This window comes from Schistocerca serialis, chromosome 1 (genome assembly GCF_023864345.2).
Source record: "Schistocerca serialis cubense isolate TAMUIC-IGC-003099 chromosome 1, iqSchSeri2.2, whole genome shotgun sequence".
NCBI classification, from domain to species: Eukaryota; Metazoa; Arthropoda; class Insecta; order Orthoptera; family Acrididae; genus Schistocerca; species Schistocerca serialis.
In genome coordinates, this window is record NC_064638.1 from 496,329,438 (window position 1) to 496,352,695 (window position 23,258).

The 23,258-nt window shown below is 41.4% G+C and overlaps 1 protein-coding gene across 1 annotated transcript in view; it reads right to left on the reverse strand.

The window, feature by feature from the left end:
- Nucleotides 1–23,258, reverse strand: part of LOC126473985 (potassium voltage-gated channel subfamily H member 8) — a 493,833-nt gene that overhangs the window by 353,062 nt on the left and 117,513 nt on the right. The window contains exon 3 of the mRNA XM_050101374.1: nt 16,395–16,525. Within this exon, the coding sequence (XP_049957331.1) occupies nt 16,395–16,525 (131 nt within the window). The remainder of the gene's footprint in view (nt 1–16,394; nt 16,526–23,258) is intronic.

Sequence of the window (23,258 nt, forward strand, 5' to 3'; positions counted from 1 at the left end):
TGCTGTATATAGGAATATCATGTCCACAATATTATTATGTGGCAGCTCTAGATGTTGTCGAAATGTTTACCTTCATGATAACATACATGTTTAGCACACACCAGGAGTTATGTTTCCTCGTAATCACTCCCAACACCCGTCATTCTTTAAACCTGAGTACAGACTCGTTCATTCTAATAATTACTTTGTCAATTTCTCTCAAATTTCGAAGTGCGCTGTAGGAGACCTTCCATCCATTTCCACATTAGAAATAAGGTAACACTGTCTGCACTGTGGGTTACGAAAACTTACTTCCTGACGGCAATATCTCGGAGGTACGACTTTGAGATGTGATCTTCGACAGAATTTCTTGTTTACAACAGCCTGATCTATTTAAGCATCGGACTCAGAGGAAGTCAACATTTACAGAGAAAATTCGTTGGTATGCATTACTACCTTCTATTCCATACAGGCGTAATAGTTGCCATTACTCTTCTTTGGATGTGAAGATGCTACGCGCCACTTGATTAATTAATGTGACATATAACGTAGTTGTTTTGGGTGCTTATTTGGGTTATCTTATTTCTAATTTTGATTTTTCTCAAAATTTATTTTCTTTAAGTATACTTTCTTTTGTCAGATTTGCTGGTTCTATGGTTCCTCGGCTCTGCATGATTATGTGCGGGCAGATGGTCAAGTGAAATGTGATAAGAGGTAGTTGTAAAATATGCATATGTTCTTAACTGTTACAAAATTCTGTAGCGAAAATTTAGTTCACGGTAATGTTTTAGAAAAAGCAATAGGATTATAGAACGTGGTAATAGGAAGAGCCACTAAAGGTAAAAAGTGTAGGGAAGAAAGAGATTGGTATGTATCGAACAAATAATTGAAGTTGTTCGACGTAAGTCCTACTCTGAGACGAGGAGTATGGCAGAACAGAGGAAGTTTTGGCGGTCCAGATCAAACCATTACGAAAACTGATGAACACGCACATGCACAAACACGTCGTTATTTTGCTACACCCTAATCTCACAACGTCATATCGAGGGCAGCTGTAAATGTTGCAAGTATCTGCTGACGAATCTAGGAATAGTGAGAAAAGATTAATCTACAAATGTTTTGTGAAATTTCTTATGAAAAATATGAGTGTGATCATTGTCTTGCTGTAAAGGAAGTATGTTGTAATTTAATAGCAGAATTATTTAACCGTGCATTTGAAGAACCAACGTAATTTATAGCCGTGAACTGCATTCGGATCTAAGTTATGGCGCCCAGATAACAAGTTCTATATAGGTTGCGTTTATTGCACATAAAGGTTTTAAGTTAATGTGTGTTAATATCACAAGATGGATAAGAAATTAATATATAAATCATGTAATGTAGTAAACGAATTTTTGTGACAAAGACATTTTAGATCTGTGTGTCCTAGAACAACAGAATCAACTATAAATATCTAGGATTAACGTTGTGGTGAAGCAGTGTGATATATCATTTTGAGAATTTTTCACATAGGTGCCGGCCGAAGTGGCCGTGCGGTTAAAGGCGCTGCAGTCTGGAACCGCAAGACCGCTACGGTCGCAGGTTCGAATCCTGCCTCGGGCATGGATGTTTGTGATGTCCTTAGGTTAGTTACGTTTAACTAGTTCTACGTTCTAGGGGACTAATGACCTCAGCAATTGAGTCCCATAGTGCTCAGAGCCATTTGAACCATTTTTTTTTCACTTAGGTAATTTATTCTAGATAAGAAGTTCAGTCAGTAAACAGATTGAAGTGAGGTCGCCGCTACCACTGTCCGACCGCGGTACATGGGCATTTAAAATGCATGCCCCTACAAAAAGTTTCCTATTCTCAATTTATGAAATGACATGACTCACGTCTTTCGCGCCAACGTAGTTCAGAAAAGTGTGTTCATATTTAATTACAGTACTAAATTCACCTTTAGTGGGGTTGAGAACGAAAAGACCATTTCCTGCACACTTTACGAACACATGGTTTGTATCTTTAAATTTCGGGTTTGGGAAACTTCAGAACAATTTTAACTCACAAGTAGGACACTGAGTGAATTCAGTTGCTGTAGTCACTTTAGAAGCGACCTATGAAAGAAAATAACGACAGCGTATGCAAGATCAAAGTCAAAACTAGTTTTGTCATGGCATCTATATTTGTTTTACTGTAGCAACTGTGTGTGTGTGTGTGTGTGTGTGTGTGTGTGTGTGTGTGTGTGTGTGTGTGTGTGTGCGTGTGTGTGTGTCAAAGGACATCCCCGTCAAACACGAAACACTGTTCCACAGTCACGCAACTTTCTTTTAATAACTTTAATACCTATTAATTTAACTTGTTTTATTTAGAGATACTTCATTTTGGAACGGAAGAAGTAGATAATAAGAGATTAGCAGCTGTAACTGTTCAAAATAGTTAATAATTACCATTAGTCGTATCTTGTCTCGAAAATTTACAATTAATAACTTAATTGAAAAAATTGTCTTTGCTGTTAGTTTGGATGAAATAAAACAAGAAACTAACATGCGTTTAAATTGTGATCTAAATTTGTGTTTGGAAATACGGAAGTCAATTAAGTTAGCAGCCGAGGACTAGGAGTAGAATCTTTGATTACTAATCAAAACACCCTTGGTCCCGGGTTCGAAACCCGCTACCACAGAAATTTTGATTGAAAATCAGCGTTGGCGGCCGAAGACTTCCAGCATAAGAAGTCAACACATTCTGCTAACGTCCTAGTCAAGGAGGGCAGAGGAGCGGACAGACGTTCAGGGTACTTTCTTGTCCTGGGGGTGGAAAACTGTCCCTAAAGGTGGAAGAATCAGCAATAATCAACGGCGTCAGGATGCATAAGGCAATGGAAACCAGTGAATTAATGATACATAACGTGTGTCCACAGGACCAGAGGTCTGTAGCTTCAGATCTCCGGGACGAGACTGCCAAACGGGAGGTGACCATGAAAAAAAGATGGAATAACCAATGAAAGGATAACGTTCTACGAGACAGTGTGTGGAATGTTAGAAGCCTGAGAGTGTTCGGTAAGCTAGAAAATTAGAAAAGGGAAATGCAAAGGCTCACTCTAGATATAGTAGGAGACAGTGACGCTTCGTTTCTGACGAAATGGAAAGAAGACAAGGAATTCTGGTCAGATTAGTATAGGGTAAAATCAACAGCAGCAGAAAATGGTATAACGGGAGTAGCGTTAGTTATCAATAGGAAGGTAGGGCACAGTTCCTGTCAACAGTTCAATGATAGGTTGTTTCTTATCAGAATCGACAGAAAACCAACGGTATCAACGATAGTTCAGGTACACATGCCGCCGTCGCAAGCTCAAGATGACGAAATAGAGAAATTATATGAGGACATCAAAGGGTAATATAGAGCATAAATGGACTTGAAAATCTAATAGCCATGGAGGACTGGAGTGCAGTTTTTGACGAAGGAGTAGAAGAAAAGGTTATAGGAGAATATAGCCCTGGTACAAGGAATGAGAGAGGAGAAAGACTGAGTTCAGTAATAAATTTCAACTACTAATAGCGAATACTCTGTTCAATAATCACAAGAGGAGGAGGTATACATGGGAAAGGCCGGATGATACGGGAAGATCTGAGTTAGACTACATCACGGTCAGACAGAGGTTCCGAAATTAGATATCGGATTGTAAGGCGTACCCACGAGCAGATACAGACTCAGATCACGTTGTAATAGTGAAGAAGGGTAGGCTGAAGTTTAAGAGATCAGTCAGGAAGAATCAATACGCAAAGAAGTGGCATACGGAAGTACTAAGGAATGACGAGATACGCTTCAAGTTATCTATGGCTATAGACACAGCAACAAGGAATATCTCAGTAAACAGTATAGTTGAAGAGGAATGGGCATTTCTAAAAATGGCAATCACGGAAGTTGGAAAGAAAAAAAAGATAATTGCGAAGAAACCATGGGTAACAGAAGAAACACTTCAGTCTATCGATGAATGAAGAAAGCACAAGAATGTTCAGGAACATTCAGGAATACAGAAATACGAGTTGCTAAGAAATGAAATAAATAGGAAGTGCAGGGAAGCTAGGACAAAATGGCTGCATGAAAAATCTGAAGAAATCTAAAAATAAATGATAGCGGTGGGACATGTAGGAAAGTCAAAAACCCTTCGGTAAAATTAAAAGCAAGTGTGGCAACATTAAGAGTGCAACGGGAATTCCACTGTTACGTGCAGAGGAGAGAGCGGATAGGCGGAAAGAGTACATTGAAGGCCTCTATGAGGGGGAAGATTTGTCTGATGTGGTAGAAGAAGAAACAGGAGTCGATTCAGAGGAGATACTTCATCCAGTATCAGAATCAGAATTTAAGAGGGCTTTGGAGAACTGATTAACAAATGAGGCAGAAGGGATACATAACAGTCCATGATAATTTCTAAAATCGTTAGGGGAAATGTCAACAAAACGACTATTAACGTTGGTGTGTAGAATGTATGAGTCTGGCGACGTACCTTCTGACTTTCTGAAAAAAACTTCCACACAATTCCGAAGACTGCAAGAGCTGACAAGTGCAAGAATTATCGTTCAATTAGCTTAATAGCTCATGCATCGAAGTTATTGACAAGAATAATATACAGAAGAACGGAAAACAAAATTTAGGATGTACTAGTTGACGATCGGTTTGGCTTTTGGGAAGGTAAAGGCACCAGAGAGGCAATTCTGACGTTGCGCTTGATAATGGAAGCAAGACTAAAGAAAAATCTAACCACGTTCATAGGATTTGTTGACCTGGAAAAGACGTTCGACGATGAAGAATGGTGCAAGATGTTCGAAATTCTGAGATAGATAAGCGTAAGCTACAGGGAGAGACGGGTAGTATACAATATGTACAAGAGCCAAGAAGGAAAATAACAAGAGAGGACGACCAAGAACGAAGTGTTCGGATTAAGAAGTGGGTTTGACAGCGATTTAGTCTTTCGCCCCTACTATTGAATCTGTACATCGAAGAAACAATTATGGAAATAAAAGAAGCGTGCACTATTGGAATTGAAATTCAAGGTGAAAGGATATCAATAATACGATTCGCTGATGACTTTGCTATCCTGAGTGAAAGTGAAGAGGAATTACATGGTCTGCTGAAATGAATGAATAGTCTAATGAGTACAGAATATGGACTGAGAGTAAGTCGAAGAAAGACGAAAGTAATGAGAAGTAGCACAAATGAGAACAGCGAGAAATTTAACGTCAGGAATGATGGTGACATAGTCGATGAAGTTAAGGAATTCTACTACATGGGCAGCAAAATAACCAGTGACGGACGGAGCAAGGAGGACTTCAAAAGCAGTCTAGCACTGGCAAAAAGGGCATTCCTGGCCAAGAGAAATCTATTATTTTCAAACACAGGCCTTAATTTGAGGAAGAAAATTATGAAAATGTACGTTTGCAGCACAGTATTGATGGTACTGAAACATGGACCGTGGTAAAATCTGAACAGAAGAGACTCCAAGTATTTCAGATGTGGTGCTACAGACGAATGTTGAGAAAGAGGTGGGCTGATAAGGTAAGGAATGAGGAGATTCTGCGCAAAGCCGGAGAGAATAGCTGTAGTTGGAAAACACTGACAAGGAGAAGGGACAGGATTATAGGACATATGTTAAGACATCAGGGTATGACTTTCATGGTACTAGAGGGAACCTTAGAGGGCGAAAACTGTAGAGGAAGACAGAGATTAGAATAAATCCAGCAGATAGTGGAGGACGTTGGTTGCAAGTGCTGCTCTGAGATGAAGAGTTTTGCACAGGAGAGGAATTCGTGGCGGGCCGCATCAAACCAGTCAGAAGACAGAAAGGACACCCGTACAAAAGACACTGGCGCAGAGGAGGACGAAGCGCCTACCATCCCAAATCATACGTGCACCTGGAACATAGAAGACATTATGCGAATGCCACCAAAAGCCATTGTCAGAGAGGAAGGGACGTTGGGCAAGCAGCCCATGGTTAGGTGACCAGTAGGCATGCAGGCATTCGCAGATGAACGAAAGGGTTCAGTTTCACTCATTCAAAGAAGAGACCTCAGTGCAGGATTTACGACACACCTATACACCTCTGACGTCGGTCAGTAATTTGGTTCTGAGCGATGTGACAGAAACTACAGCCGGCAGCACCCACCCACACCGAGCTCTCACCGCAGTCACTGCCGCCTAGGTATTTTGCACTACTTGCCGAGACCCAAGCGCGGTTACCGTGAACACCAGAGGCCGATCATCAAACGACTATCGACCGATAAACGACATGCACTACAGCACACCCTTGAAATTATCCATGTCAGTGTTCTGCTTAACAGTAACAAAAGTAGCTGGTAACGAGCCTTAGGGATTTTCGTTAATATAGCAGGCGTATTAAAATTTCAACAATAATGCTGAAAAATGTTCATTGAGCACAAAGACAGGAGAATAATTTAAAAATTGAAACAGTTCTCTATACGTTAATATCTTGTGGCCGAAACCAACTTTTATGTGTTTTAACATACGTATAGGGAGTTAATGTATATCTTTTAGTGATGGTAAATACATAATCAAGGGCAAAAGAGGTAGTATGAAATTATACGTGCAAAAAATACATCTTGTTCGTTCTTGGTTTTTCAATAAAATAAACATTGAATTCCTTTGATTGATTATAATAAACCGCTTAATATTATTTAACCCTCGCAACACCAACACTTCTTCCATAACGTGTATTACATAGGAGGGGGTGGGGGGGGGATAGTTTAAGCTCTCACTACAAAAAAAAAAAAAAAAAAAAAAAAAATAGAAATTTATTAATTGCTGTTCACTATAGTAACAATATACTTTTTAAAGAATTACTGATGCATAACTAGGGTTTAGAACCGGAAAGTATGTTTTAGTTCACTCTTAGCAATACCAATGCATTTTCAAAAACGTGTATCACCAAGGAGAACTTCATGACGATGAAAAAATATTTAAAAAATGTAGATTTCGTTGATTGTTGTTTTCTTTTGTTCTGAATGTACATTTTATTTTATGAATAAGTAGGGTTCTGAACCCGAAAACATTGAATATGACATTCGTTGTGAAAAATCACATCCGTTACCGAGACTTAAATTTTTAGTTTAACTGAAAAATTTTGTACATTTATGGAATCTGGTGGAAGACTTAATCCAAAACAATAAATGCTTTTTACACAAATTTTAAATTGAAAGTACCTCAATACATTACAATATTTTCATAATGTGGGCATAAAGTACTCCTCTCCCCCCCCCCCCCCCCCCTTAGTATGGCGTGGGCTAATATTTTGAAAGTAATAACACATGACTCGTGTGGTACTGGTAAGTAGTAATATAGTTGGTGTTATGGGGAGCAAAATACTGTAAGTTCCTGTATGTCTACTAATTTCTCTTCAGATACTTGTAAGAAAACTGGATAAAGATTGTAATCTCTCATGGGACAAACTAAATTTCAGTGGCCGTTGAAAAACATGGTAGACGTATCTTTTTCTCTATATGATTCTTACCTTGCTACGCATTTTGAGACTGCTGAAATTGTCCTAGGGGCGTTTGGTCCATTACTTCCTCAGACTTTTTACATTGTTACTGTAGCCGACATTTCCGTCGCGAGAGGACAGTAACTGTACTGGCATTTAAAATAAATCTATTTTATTCTTCAGTCTCAGTTGCATATTTTTTTATAAGTGACACGTTTCAGTCTCTCTGGATCGTCTTCATATGTTCGTAGTTGCGTCAGGTAAAAGTCATGTCTGTGTCAGAACCCCACGTCAGAGTACTGATTGATTTTTCTTGTCATTAGAGAAGTTCTCCGCATTCCATTTTATGACGACATACGTATGGCAAAATAACAAACACTATAGCATTGAATGCACTGTTTAAAGCTAGAATAGAAAAGAATAGGCGTTGAACTTGTTGTTTTTGTCCCTGTTCAGGAGTATTACGTCAGTATTCCTGAAAATAGGTTCTTTTATTCGTAAAGCATTTGGCCACTGTAAAATACAGAAGGTTTCAATTGTTTTGTAATGATGTTTTATAAGAAGTAACTGAAGTAAGTGGATGTGGTTCAAACAAAACATTTTGTGAAAATAAAATGATTGTAGCATGCTTTGCTTACACTCATGTAGGTGGAGCATTTAGTTCCGTTATTTATGATTAATTTGCAAATAATGTAGCAATTGTTTCCCAAGTAACAGAAGTCTTAATGGTATAAGAACGCCATCAGGTATCTAGTACTTATAAACTCACCTAACTAAATTTTAAAACCTGCAGATGGCGCTGGATGGATGTAGATAGTTGAGTCCATCTCTGATGTTTCGGCTGATATTTGGTGCCGTGTACCTGGAGTCAACCCGAAAGAAATACTGTTCCATATGTGTTTTATGCGACGTCCAGTGTCTATGGAAAGCGTTGGTTTATTCCAACTGCAAAGAAGATGATTTTTAAAGTGGAATTTTACGTTCCCATTCGACAGAGGGAAGATTATGGTCGGCATTGAGATCGTTATAGACGGAACAGAAGTTCGGGTTGTTTCAATATGGGGAGGAAATACGCGGCACTCTTTCAAAAAACCATCCCAGTATTTGCCTGGAGCAATTTAGGGAACTCACGAAAAACCTAAATCTGGATGGTCCAATGCGCATTTGAACCGTCGTCCTCCCGAATGCGAGTCTAATGCGCTAAACAGTGAGCCACGAAGCTCGGTCATTTGATAGAGCGGTCTCATACTAGTCTAGTGAGATATTTGTTTTATCGCTATGTATTAAAAGGGACAGTAAAAGAAGAAGAATCACCAGTCCTCCAGCGGCAACAGCATTACCCGGACTGCGCAGACTGCTAGCGCCGTCAACAGCGCCGCCCAGTTGCTACTGGAGTACTTGGTGATTCTTCATGTCCTTCTGTTCCTATTAACAGACTCGGTTAAAAAAAAGTTCTCTGGAGAAATTTGGGAGCTCTCTATCGAATGTGTACGTAAAATTCTGATGAAAATCATTTCGTTTGTTAACGGAAAACAGAGGGACACCATCCGTCGACAATGGGAGTCGCATGAAAGACGTGATTAGCAGAATTTGTTTGGGCTGACTCCGGCCACACACTGCGAAAATGAAATAGCAAATATCCGCCGATACGCCGAGGAAATGCGTCTTATGTGGGACATCTTCTATAAGTGAAGCTAGTGAAACTCCACTTTCTCATGTCACTCTAGCACCAACAAAAAACACCACGTACTGCTGTTTCACTGTACTGTCTTCAGTGGATGAGTCGAAGCATAAAATGAGGGTACAGTAAAATCTACAGTCTCGTCAGTTACACTACTGGCCATTAAAGTTGCTGCACCAAGAAGAAATGCAGATGATAAACGGGTATTCATTGGACAAATATATTACACTACCACTGACATGTGATTACATTTTCACGCAGTTTGGGTACATAGATCCTGAGAAATCAGTACCCAGAACAACCAACTCTGGCCGTAACCTTGGATGGCGTGTACAGGTACAGCTGCCCATGCAGTTTCAATACAATACCACAGTTCATCAAGAGTAGTGACTGGCGTATTGTGACGAGCCAGTTGTTCGGCCACCATTGACCAGACGTTTTCAATAGGTGAGAGATCTGGAGAACGTGCTGGCCAGGGCAGCAGTCGAACATTTTCTGTATCCACAAAGGCCCGTTCAGGACCTGCAACATGCGGTCGTGTATTATCCTGCTGAAATGTAGGGTTTCGCCTGGATCGAATGAAGGTTAGCGCCACGGGTCGTAACACATCTGAAATGTAACGTCGACTGTTCAAAGTGCCGTCAATGCGAACAAGAGGTGACCGAAACGTGTAACCAATGGCACCCCATAGCATCACGCCGGGTGATACGCCACTATGGCGATGACGAATACACGCTTCCAATGCGCGTTCACCGCGATGTCGCCAAACACGGATGCGACCATCATGACACTGTAAACAGAACCTGGATTCATCCGAAAAAAGTTTTGACATTCGTGCACCCAAGTTCGACGTTAAGTACACCATCACAGGCGCTCCTGTCTGTAATGCAGCGTCAAGGGTAAACTCAGACGTGGTCTCCGAGCTGATAGTCTATGCTGCTGCAAACGTCGTCGAACTGTTCGTGGAGATGGTTGTTGTCTTGCAAACACCCCCATCTGTTGACTTAGGGATCGAGATGTGGCTGCGGATAAGATGCCTGTCCTTTCGATTGCTAGTGATACGAGGCCGTTGGGATCCAGCACGGCGTTCCGTATTACCCTCCTGAACCCACCGATTCCATATTCTGCTAACAGTCATTGGATCTCGACCAACGCGAGCAGTAATGTCGCGATACGATAAACCGCGATCGCGATAGGCTACAATCCGACCTTAATTAAAGTCGGAAACGTGATGGTACGCATTTCTCTGCCTTACACGTGGCATCACGTTTCACCAGACAATGGCGGTCAACTGGTGTTTGTGTATGAGAAATCGGTTGGAAACTTTCCTCATGTCAGCATGTTGTAGGTGTCGCCACCGGCGCCAACCTTGTGTGAATGCTCTGAAAAGCTAATCATTTGCATATCACAGCATCTTCTTCTTGTCGGTTAAATTTCGCATCTGTATCACGTCATCTTCGTGGTGTAGCAATTTTAATGGCAAGTAGTGTATTTTCTGCCACAGCCAGAAGCAAATACGCTTCCACGAAAATAAGTTGTAAAATTTTAGACTACCCTTAATGTACAATTAGTACGTCTTAGATGGTTATCAAAGTTTGTTTAAACGTTTCAATACTTACACATCCAGAATTGTCTATCCGAAACTGACTTCAGGCAATGACAGTGATTGTGAAAAGGAATTATAAGCAGCAATTACAATTAATTTCAGACAGCTTTATTTTAGTTTTCATTGTGATATAATTGTACGTTATAGCTAAGTTTATAGTCCTTAATTCTAATTTTTTTAGAGTGACCAATCACAAAGGAAAGCTCTCAGAAATAATGCTTTCGACTTTTGTGTGACCCGAGGACAAAAAAAGTATACATTAGCTTTGCATTGAGAAGGACTTGCCATTGGGCCCGTTTTTCAATTTTCGGTTGAAGACAACAGTACTCATTAGGAATAATACTCTTCCAACTGAAAGCTCTGAACGAACCACAAGCTTGAAACAAACTTTGGTTTTCCCTTCACAAATTGATGAACCATGAAAAATTTGCTTCTTTGCTTTGTGATTGGCCACAAGGAGTTTATGTTATGAGATCTATTTAATTTTCTATTTACCAACCTCTACTTAAACTGTAATTACTGTCTAGAAATTATATAAGAATATGACACTTGGGTATCGAAAAAATATGTTTTACTACTAGTTATAGAAATGCTACATGCGATATTGCGATGCAGACACACAGATAAGAAATATGTATTACAGCATGCCAATTTAAATAACTTCTTACATTTAGAATAATACATTATTTAACACAAAATGTCAGATGCAGAGACTTGTCATAGTTTGTATTCTGTCTTGAAATATTGTATCACTTTTAATCACAAAAATTTTATTATCTAGAGGAAAGTTACAGAATTTTGTTTAGCCATTACGTTACGAAATCATGAGTTTAATCAAGAATTTGAGAGTAAAATAAAGTTTTAGTTCTGACATCTTTTTCATTGGTAGCACAGTTTTAAATTGACTGTGGTTGTGCTTGTATTATGTATCTGTGGGAACTTTTGTGATCATAACTAACAGCTGAATCTTTATGCTCCAAAACACTTTGACTATATGTCGGTCCACCCCTACAATCTTATTTGTTTTGTCAATCTTCCATTACACATCCAGAGACTTTGAGAAGCACGTGACTACCTTATTACATCACTTAACAGCTCTTCTAGCTTTCGAGTGTGTTGAAAACGGAAAGGTATTTTATTTACTAACAGCTGGCCGTATTAACGTGACTTATTAACGTGACTCGATAGCGCATGAGCGTAAAATACGTGCAAGACGCAGTTTATGATCAGTCTCGCGTATGTTTAAGGAGACTGAAAGACTACCAACCATTTATTACACCGCCAACTGAGTAACTGTTAGATTCAGGACGTTCAGTGTTGACGGATCGCTTTCATGTGATTATGTTTTTGAAAATAACATTTTGGTGAAAATAAGGAGTGGCGAGATTGTAGCCATACACAAGGTGGAATCAGTTCTCTTAAAATAATAAAGTACGAGTAATGTGTTACTTCAATAAAGGGAGTGTAAATTCATCCATTATGAACAAATACATTTCGAATGAGGGATACTTTATTTATCAGAGATTATTTTAAGTAACTTTCAAGCCTTTGCTTTCACGTTGCAGATTGCGGCTCAGCGATGTTATACAATATCTACTAAGGCCATGGTCTTGGTCACGTGGAAGAAAATCGCTTGGCATTGTAGCATTGACGAGGCGAAATTTCTGATCCTAGCGTTGCAGTCGAATGGAAGTAGTAAAAATCTAGAGGAGTGGCGTTAAGTTGAACCGAAATGAATAAAAGATATGATATTAATGTAGATAATGAGAACAGCAGTGTAAATATTGTGAGAAAAAGGATATTAACTCGTTAATACGAATGGAAAGATTGTGATAAGCAGTTATTAAGTAAGTAGGACTTGATTAACAGCAGGCTGAAGTTAACAACAGCGTGTGAATAACAATAAACGTAATTCTCGTGTAAGGTGTTTCAGGTAATTTTCGCGAATTTCAGGGTGAGTGATTCAGAATGACACTAAACCGAGTGAAAATGATACTATAACATTAGTGATGCGTGTGAGAGTGAACTGGGAATGTTTATTGTATAAACATTGCTATGTACAGGGTGAATCGCCTAAAACTTACACCGCAAATATTGCGGAAATGGAAACTGCTATTGATGTGCGCTTTTCACAGAACGGATTAGCAGTCAAGGGAGTGTTCTGTTAGGCAATCAAATGATTTAATAATACTTCAAAAGTATAATTTTGTGCAAAAATACACTTTTTTAAATGGAGCAATGGCTGGTGACATTAACAAACTAAAATTAGCGTAAATTAGAATGTCAGCAGTGTTTTTGCAGGATTATAGTGCGAGTCCTTTACAGGATATCGTATTTCGAAAGATTCCATACGAACGCTTGTAGACTACCTGCCTGAGCACACACTAAAGATCAACACACGGGCGTACACAGTTATGTGGATTCTCATCAATAACGAGACAATTGACTACCACATACTGTGTTCAAAGTGGCCACCGGCTGCAGCAATACACGCCTCCAGTATGGTTGGGAATGAACGCTGCACAAATACTAGCATTTCAGCGGAGATGTCTGAGCAAGCTGTAGTACATCGTAGCATATCATCGGGTGTAGATGGTACGTCCTCGTAGATAGGTCTTTCAGCTTTCCTCACAGAAAAAAGTCTACAGGCGTCAAATACAGGGAACGGGCAGACCAAGGTGCGGGTCCTCTACGTCCTATCCAATGATTTGGAAGCAATCCGGTGAAGACATGCTGTAGTATTCCGTGCGCTATGGGCTGGACAGCCTTCTTGTTGGTACCACAGGCACCGCCTAGTCAGCAGAGGAACTTGTAGCATCCGTGGAAGATGGTCTGTTAGGAGACTGCGATACTTGTACGAGTTCAGTGATCCGTCTATAAGCTGATAATTCACTACCCCACACCACACGTTTGCACTCCATGGACGCCAACGTTCTACCTGACGAAGCCAACGGAGTTCTTAGCAGACCAATAGTGCATGTTTGATTGGTTTACCTTACCATGATTGGTAAATGTGGCGTCATTACTGAACAAGATGCGTGATACATCTGGAGTATCTTGTCTTACTGTTCATGTACAGAAGTTAACACGACTCTCATAATCGTTTCATGAGGCTCCTGATGGAGAGATAGTGATAAGGATGGAACCTATGTCGATGGAGTATGCGTAGGGCACTTGCCAGATTCATGCCACTTCCATGTGTGACTGTGTGGAAGCTAAAGTGCGGATCAACTGCAACAGCAACAAGAACATTAATGGCCATCTTCTGTCGTCACCTCTTTGCTTTTCTGTTACGTTGTCTGGGTATCTACCACTTTCACGTAACTGGTTGAAGATTGAAGCGTTTGATAAATAACTGTCGAGATGGTTGACGTCTATTGCGATATCTTTCGGCACACAACGTAGAAGAACGAACTGCATTCTCCCTACACTCTCTATACAATATGAGCATATCGACTTTTTCTGCATTGGAAATCCCAGCGTCCATTCACGACCTACTACTAGGATCCTCACACACTAAGAATTCGCAGTGCACTCAGGAAACACGCAAGCATACTTAAGCTTCACAACATCGTATCTAGCATCCACACAGGTTGAATGGCACGAATAGTGTCGGTGTAGAGACTTTTCAAAATACGATATCTCGTAAACGACTCGCACTACAATCCTGCAACAAACACCACTGACACTCTATTTTACCCTACGTTTAGTTTCTTAATGTTAATATTCATTGTTCCTTTTTTTAAAAGAAGTTGTGCACAGGAAATATACTTTCTAAGTGTCATTGTAATCTGTTGATTAGCTAAAATTGCGAGCCTCTGTCAGCCAGTTTGTTCTGTAAAAGCCGCATATCAGCAGGACTTCCCATTTCCGCAATATGTGAATTGCAAGTTTTAGATGATTCACCCTGTACAGCTATTTTTCTTGTTCTGAATTACTGAATACAGATTATATAGGCTATCTGAAATGACATGGAAGAAAAACTATTTTTAACGCGAAACAGGGTGCGTACTAGGCCTGCGGTCACAGCTCTTAACCTTCCCATGTTTACCTCTATCTGAATTCGTCCCTCCGAACTAAATAATTATGATTGTCTTTAATTTAATTTGCTACTGATAGCGTCCATGAAACACCGATCGAAGTGTGGTGGAAGATTACAAAGTGTCTATTAAAGTGTTGCCGTGACGGTTTAATGACACGCGTCCCACACACTGCTCGAGTGCGTACAACATATGGAATGACTAGGCAGTTCCTTGCGCTGGTTAAATGCTGTGCTGGAGTGACGTCACAGCTGTTCTTGTTAACGTGCACTGTGGAGTGATCGGAACTGACTGTCCTGGCCATTAGAAGGCCGAACAACCCCTTGTGCCATAGTTATATCCTTGAAATGTTTTTTAAGAGGGAAAAAAGTAAGAAAAAGTGAATTCTTCAGTATAATTACCTCACAAGGTACAGAACACCGCTTGGAATTCATGTCACACGGAAGCAATGGAATGTAACACAAACATGTTGAGCGCACCAGATAAAATACTAGTGAAAGCACAGTGGTCGCTTTGGAGCGTTGTAGATAATGTAGAATCAAGGCATGAAAGTGACGTGATGTGTATGTGCCAGTTGATTGGATGGTATCAGCGCAGAAAAAGGAATCTACGTGAAGATGTGATAGGATGGAATGAGCTATTTTGTTTGGACGTTACCCGATCTGATGGCGTATCAATGCGTGCTGTCCAAATTGTCTATTACGAACTGTTTACCACTCGCAGTCATGTAACGCTGCGCAAGTAGAGTGGTTGTAAAAAGACCTTAACGGGCGTGAACCGGAGATCACGACTTGTCAATGATAATCGGTTTCAAACCCAACAGAATCGCTTCTGTCAGTGAATAAAGGCCCACCTCAATCAATTTCTGAGCGAACATTCCGAAGTGAACTGCATGCAGTGAGCGTCTGGAGTCAGTATCTGCAACAAGGCAGTTGCTATGAAAAACACAGAAAGCTGGGTGTCTTCAATTGGCCAAAGAACACAGAAACTGTAGAGTAGCTGACAGTCGCGACTTCGTCTGTTTCCACACTCTGCTAGGTGTCGAGTGCATTGTCGGCCCATTGACGCGTTTGACTGGTACTATTTGGTGGTCGTAGGTCACGCTGCAGGTGGTTCTATGGGGCTTTTGGGCAGTCATAACTTCGGCTCACTCACTCATGAACCAGGAAGTTTGTTCCTCTTTTTTCTTTATGAAGAGTAAGCTATGGACATTGCCTGGCTGACAAGAGCCGCGTTCACAAGGCTCACGCATTTGTTCCTGCTATGATGAACACTCAGGTAACTAGTCATCCCTCCACTGGCTCAGTGAATCCTTCGAGCTTAAACTCACGGAAAAAGTGACAATCATCACTGACACAGCTCCATAGCTCTGAACGATATAATCAGCAGTGAGCTGAAACTTGCGGATTGTATACCTCTACCCATTGAGGACATTTTCTAGGCCAGAGGCCGTGTTACGCGGTATTGAGGTATCTCGTGGTTTGGCTAACTTTTTCTTTTGTCCCGTGAACTAAGTTGTCGTGAAATACACTCCACAGTTTGTGTGTCGGTGTGGTTTCCCAGCTACGGCAGAGCGTTTGGCTGGCTGTCTGGCTAGCGGCGCGCGGCGGTACTCACGTTGTTGAGCTTGAGCTTGGTCTTGATCTTGTCCTGCTTGTAGTGGCCGGACAGCTGGTAGAGGACGGCGCGGCTCCTGCGGCGGCCGTAGTTGGCGGGCGGCGCCTCGGGGTCGGCGTTGCCGTTCGCGTCTGCGCAGAACAGGCCCGCGCTCAGATTCAAAACTGGCCACAGGCACAAGTCCACACACAATGAGACGGAGCGTCTACGTTCCACACTCTACAAACTAGCATTATCATCTAGGATAGCAGCAACGGCGCCTTCATGGAACACACTCGCCACTGTCATTACATATACGTCATTTACCAAATTATCTCGCGGGAAACGTTAGATTTTCGTTATGGAATCAATAGTAGCCTACCACACTTATAACTTTTATCTTTCTGCTGATGTACCAGCGTCACGTAACTAATGCATCTGTGCCAAGTAGCTACGGGATATTCCACCAACACGCAACGGCATGGAGGTGGAGTAGATTATTGGCCTCGATAGGGGCAGAGCAAAGAACACTGAGCTGCGTGGCCGCAGATGCCGCCGGGAGGAGCGAACCCGTTGGTTTCTCGGCAGCGGTCTATAAACGCACCACGCGGCCCGGAAACCAGTCCACATGCTTCATACACTACTGGCCATTAAAATTTCTGCAACACGAAGATGAAGTGCTACAGACGCGAAATTTAACCGGCAGGAAGAAGATGCTGTGATATACAAATGATTAGCTTTTCAGAGCATTCACACAAGGCTGGCACAGGTGACGACAGCTACAACGTGCTGACATGAGGAAAGTTTCCAACCGATTTCTCATACACAAACAGCAGTTGACCGGCGTTGCCTGGTGAAACGTTGTTGTGATGCCTCGCGTAAGGAGGACAAATGCGTACCATCACGTTTCCGACTTTGATTAAGGTCGGATTGTAGCCTATCGCTATTGCGGTTTATCGTATCATGATATTGCAGCTCGCGTTGGTCGAGATCCAATGACTGTTAGCAGAATATGGAATCGATGGGTTCAGGAGGGTAATACGGAACGCGGTGCTGGATCCCAACGGCCTCGTATCACTAGCAGTCGAGATGACAGGCGTCTTATCCGCATGGATGTAACGCAACGTGAAGCCACGTCTCGATCCCTGAGTCAACAGATGGGGACGTTTGCAAGACAGCAACCATCTTCACGAACACTTCGACGACGTTTGCGGCAGCATGGACTATCAGCTCGGAGACCATGGCTGCGGTTACCCTTGACGCTGTATCACAGACAGGAGCGCCTGCGATGGTGTACTCAACGACGAACATGGGTGCATGAATGGCCAAACGTCACTTTTTCGGATGAATCCAGGTTCTGTTTACAGCATCATGATGATCACATCCGTGTTTCGCGATATCGCGGTGAACGCACATTGGAAGCGTGTATTCGTTATCGCCACACTGGCGTATTACCCGACGTGATGGTATGGAGTGCCATTGGTTACACGTCTCGGTCACCTCTTGTTCGCATTGACGGCACTTTGAACAGTGGACGTTACATTTCAGAGGTGTTACGAGCCATGGCTCTACCCTTCATTCGATCCCATCAAAACCCTACATATCAGCAGGATAATGCACGACCGCATGTTGCAGGTCCTGTACGTGCCTTTCTGGATACAGAAAATGTTCGACTGCTGCCCTGGCCAGTACATTCTCCAGATTTCTCACTAACTGAAGTCGTCTGGTCAATGGTGGCCGATCAACTGGCTCGTCACAATACGCCAGTCACTTCTCTTGATGAACTGTGGTATCTTGTTGAAGCTGCATGGGCAGCTGTACCTGTACACGCCATCCAAGCTCTGTTTGACGCAATGCCCAGCCGTATCAAGGCCGTTATTACGGCAAGAAGTATTGATTTCTCAGGATCTATACAGCCAAATTGCATGAAAATGTAATCACATGTCAGTTGCAGTATAATATGTTTGTCCAACGAATAGCCGTTTATCATCTGCATTTCTTCTTTGTTGTAGCAATTTTAATGGCCATTAGTGTATGAAGTACTCCAATAAGAGTACGCTTATCTCCCGTAGGGTTGGATTTCAGTTCGGATGCAGCTGGAACTGTTTTGTACTTGTATACTGCTTACGATGCACTTGGTATCTATTCTGGAATTTTCCGCGCGGGGTAGGCGTGCGGTCTTGGGCCTCTTGTCACGGTCGCAGGTTCGAGTCCTCCCTCGGGCATGGATGTGTGTCGTCTTTAGCGTAAGTTACTTTTATATTAAGTAGTGTGTAATCTTAGGACCGATGACCTCTGCAGTTTGGTCCCATAAGATCTACCACAAAATTTTCTGGAATTTATCTGTTTGCAACTTCCAGGATGAAGTCGCCCTTCGCCAACTCCAGGCTTGTGTCGTTTAGGTATGAATGTGTTCTGCACCAGTATGAACTTTACGCCGAGCGCCTCGTAGCTGGATTCGAGTATAGTGTTCGTTACGAACAACTTCATTTTCTCTTCTCTCAGTATTGCTTTCAATTTTTCCAATACCTATTTATATATTTTTTGCCTTTCTTTTGTCGTCGTTGTTACTGATTTGTCATTTATTCTCCTTGAAAGCATCCTAAATTTAGTATTCCAATTCTAAAAATGTTTCTCTCTGTTTTTTCTATTCTTTGAGGCTTTTCTCCTACTTAATCATTTTTGTAACCCATACTGTCGGTAAGTACTTTCTCCAGTAATACTGGTATCTTTCTTCAGCGTTTTCAGATACATTCGGCAGATATGACCGGAGAAAATTAACCTTCGCTTTGTCACTACTTTTGATATTTCCTGTATATTTTACGGCAATTTTTCACATTACACATTACTCAACCATATGTAATTTGTATTGCACCTATTAATTTTCTAATAGTCCGTTTTTTAGATGCCTCTAGATTTTTCAGCTCATACTTCAGCATTCACATGCATATAAACATTCTGCTGTTACCACTGTGGTATAGTATTCTACTTATGTTTATGCAGATATGCATTTCTTGTAGTACATATCTATAATTAAACTGTATTATCTTTGATTTTATTAACTCTTATATCAGTTGCGAATTTTTAGTTGATTTTTCTGTATGCTTTACTTCATTTATTTATATTTCATATTTCTTCGCTGTTGCTTACGAGGTACAGACCTATTCTCAACTGATCTCTCTCATGTATTACAGCCAGGCTGTCGACCTGCTGCCTGTCAACAGCATAGGACACATTTGGACAAGCTTTCTTAATAAGTTTAGTTTAACTGAGGCCAATGGTGATGTTAGAATCCAGTTCGATAGCGTAGCTGTGTACATGAATGAGCCCTTGAAAACTGGACGGCAACCCCGAAACTAGAGGCGGAAAAAATAAAAGAAATATAAATAAATGAAATATAAATAAAATGTGTCTATGGGACTTCTGTTTCCAAGACTAATACATTTTCCGCTACGAACCTACAAGTAAAATTGTGTATCGAAAATACTGGAGAAGATCACGTGAAATATTAGACTTTAACGGTGTCGTAACCAAAATTATGCTCAGCGGAAAGCAAGTTATGGATAAAGAATTAAAATCGCACTAATATCATTTAGATTTGATAAGTTTTCTTACCCGCTGATCGACAAGGAGACGTCTATCGTATCAGAATTAATATCGTTGTGTAGTCACATCATGCTTTAGAACAAGTAACATTTCTATTCAGAATTCAGTCGGTCCGAGGTCTTGATAAAAGAAGTATTATTTTTTTGGCAGGACGTCTTTGGAAAGGGCTGGAAAGCGACCATATTCTGTTGTAACTGGTTCTTTCATTTATTTATCTTTAATTTACAATTACTGTATCATGTTGGACAGAAATATGGACACTGACGCAGAAAATGAAAGGAAAGCTTCACGAACTCGAAATTGTGTGTTCTGGGGAAGGAGTTTCAAGAATACAGAACCGGTCTGGGAAAGGAATGAGCGGTGAAAATAGATTCAGTATTTGTACAGTGAATAGAAAGGAAACAACTAGAATGGCATTGTCACGTAAGACCTACAGATGGAAAAATACATCTCGGAAAGTGTGGATATGGGACTTGGAGACGTCCAGGAAGGCGGATGACAGGTAGACCTTGGAAGCACTGGAATGTATGAATTACAGAGGCTAAGCAGAAAAGATTGCCGTCAGAAGACACTTGGGTTATGGCGTGCAGATTGGGTAGTCGTGGACGGCCAAAGACACTGTAAAACAACCGCCTCCTCTCCCCTCCCCGCTCAAAAAGAAAAAAAGTATAAACAGGCTACACACTTAATTCATCCCTTAATTCATACCTTGCAATATATTTAAAAAAATGAAGTGCCGTGTTTGGAGTCCAACTTAGACTGCAGAGCCCCATCCGACCATCTGAGAATGGGCTGGGTAGGTAAGGACTTATCACCCCTAACAACAAGATGCCAACGGGGTACCATAAGCGCCTTGATTCGGGACAACACGTCGTTGCCAAAGTCAACTTTAGTGAACAAAATCGTGTGGATTAGAGGGATCACATGCGACTATCGACGATTGTAGCGGAGGCTAGGTGAGTCACACCGCAACAGTTCCTCACGTAGTCAATGTTGGAGAGCGACCAGCAAATAGTCATTCCATCGAAAATGCCTCCTATGTGTGAGATGCCAAAATCTGACATTCGTTCCTCTTAATGGTTGAGATGTGATACTGTAGTAGGATATTGCAAATTATATGGACGGGTAATCGGCGAGGAATGGAGCCAGAAGAATAGTGACAAGAATCTGGGGCGTGTTAAGACATCAAGGAAGAGCTCCCATGAGTGGTAGTAAAAGTAGATGTAGGGGATAAAAACTGCAAAGGAAGACAATAATGGAGAATTCAGGATGCTTTTGAATGAAGAGATTTGTCGCAGGAGAGGAATTCGTGGGACGCTGCGTCAAAATACTCCCACTCTAAAGACTGATGATAAAGGAAAACGATAACAGACAGCCACGGATTTAGAAAAACAAAACAGTGTAGATATGAAGTCTGCAGAGGCTCGGTCGGGAGAAGCTTGCAGAAGTTCGTTGACTGTCAGCAAGTGGCACTCACACACGACAGTTCAGACTCCTGGCAGCAAGTTCTTGCTGCCGACAGAAAGTGACAGAACGTCACAGTCTGCAGGAGTCCTTCACACACGAAATTCTACTAGATACAGTTCCGGCAGCCACATCACCAAGTATTTGCGAAGCTCTAGTTCACACTGTGACAGCCGGGTTAGCAGAAAGAAGGAAGATTGGGAACCCGAAGACAATATACTTACACTATGATGGACTTGAGAAAGAGTTCGGCAAACGCTTCAGCAAGAAAGATGTTGATTCTGTGATCTCAGGCAGCATTTATAAGCTTTACATCAGAAGCAGCACCGACGTCAGTCAGTGGACGTATTTTCTCACTCAGAGCGCAGATGGCTCTGGAGGAAGAAAGGCAGGTAATTGTTTAATGTCCTGTCGATTCCGATGACATTAGAGGCAAGGCACAAGCTCGATCTTGGAAAGAATGGGGAAGGAATCGGCTGTAAACTTTTAAAACACACTTGCCTTAACCGATTTAGAGAAACCGTAGGAAAACTAAATCTGGATGGAATTGCAGACATCTGATCAGACCACCTTATTGTATGACTTGGTTTCGTCACGAATGTCAACAGGAACTGTTATTGCTCAGTCCAACAGTGAAATACACTCTAAAAAATGAGAACTACCACGATGAAATTATTCGAATGCGACAGAAATCGGTAGATGTGATGCTCATATACAGACAAACAAATGATTACAATTTCAGAACAATTGGATGATTTATTCAAGAGAAAGAGCTTGACTAATTGGGCAAGCCCATAATGCGTTGGTCCACCTGTGGCCATTTTGCAAGGTGTTATTCGGCTTGGCATTAATTGATAGTATTCTGCATTCCAATTTCTGCCAATTCATCCCTACGTCGACGATATTTTACGCTTCGTTTTGTTGCCCTTCGTGGAAAGCCATCCTGGCTTATATTTCAGCAAAGTAATACCTGTCCCCACACGCTGAGAGTTTCTACTGCTTGCCTTGGCGAGTGTCAAATTCTACCTTCGCCAGCAAGGTTTCCGCATTTCTCCACACCTGCGAACGTTTGCGCTATTATGGAAAGGGTCTACCAACCATTTCCGGATTCTGACGATCTAACGAGCCAATTGGACAGAATTTGGCACGATATCCCGTAGGAGTACATCCAACAACTCTGTCAAAACAATCCCCAGTGGAATAACATCTTGCAAGATGCCCAGATGTGGACCAATGCATTATTGGCTTGCTCAATTGGTCAAGCCCTTTCTCTTGAATAAATCATCCAGTTTTTTCTGAAATTGTAATCATTTCTTTTCATGATCATGTTCATCTCATCTACCGATATCCGTCCCATTCGGCTAATTCCTTCATGATGTGTATTTTTTTCCCTTAGAGTGTATATTGTAAACAGTAATGTTACTGTAACACCCCGTTGGGATATTCCAAAAATTACTTTTACATCTGTCGATTTCATCCCATGAAGAATAACGTACTGACTTCTGTATCTTAGAATCCAGCATCCTTCTTCTATGGTGCTCTAAATTTCAAGGATCAACAGAGCGAGTAATACTTTAAAAGATGGGGAAGGGAATCCTCCATGCCGTTGACTTGACGCGGCGAGGTCATGTAAATGTTAGCCTACATGGAGAACGTAAATTAGGTTGGACGAACGGCACTTTGGAATCAACTCCTCCAGATTTTGAGTCCTTTGTCTCAGCGCCTGCATTTCGAGTTCCAGCAGCTCTGAGCTAATTACAGAGTAGCTGGTTAGTTTCGCTACGAATAAGAACAGGACACTGCTCTGAAAATATT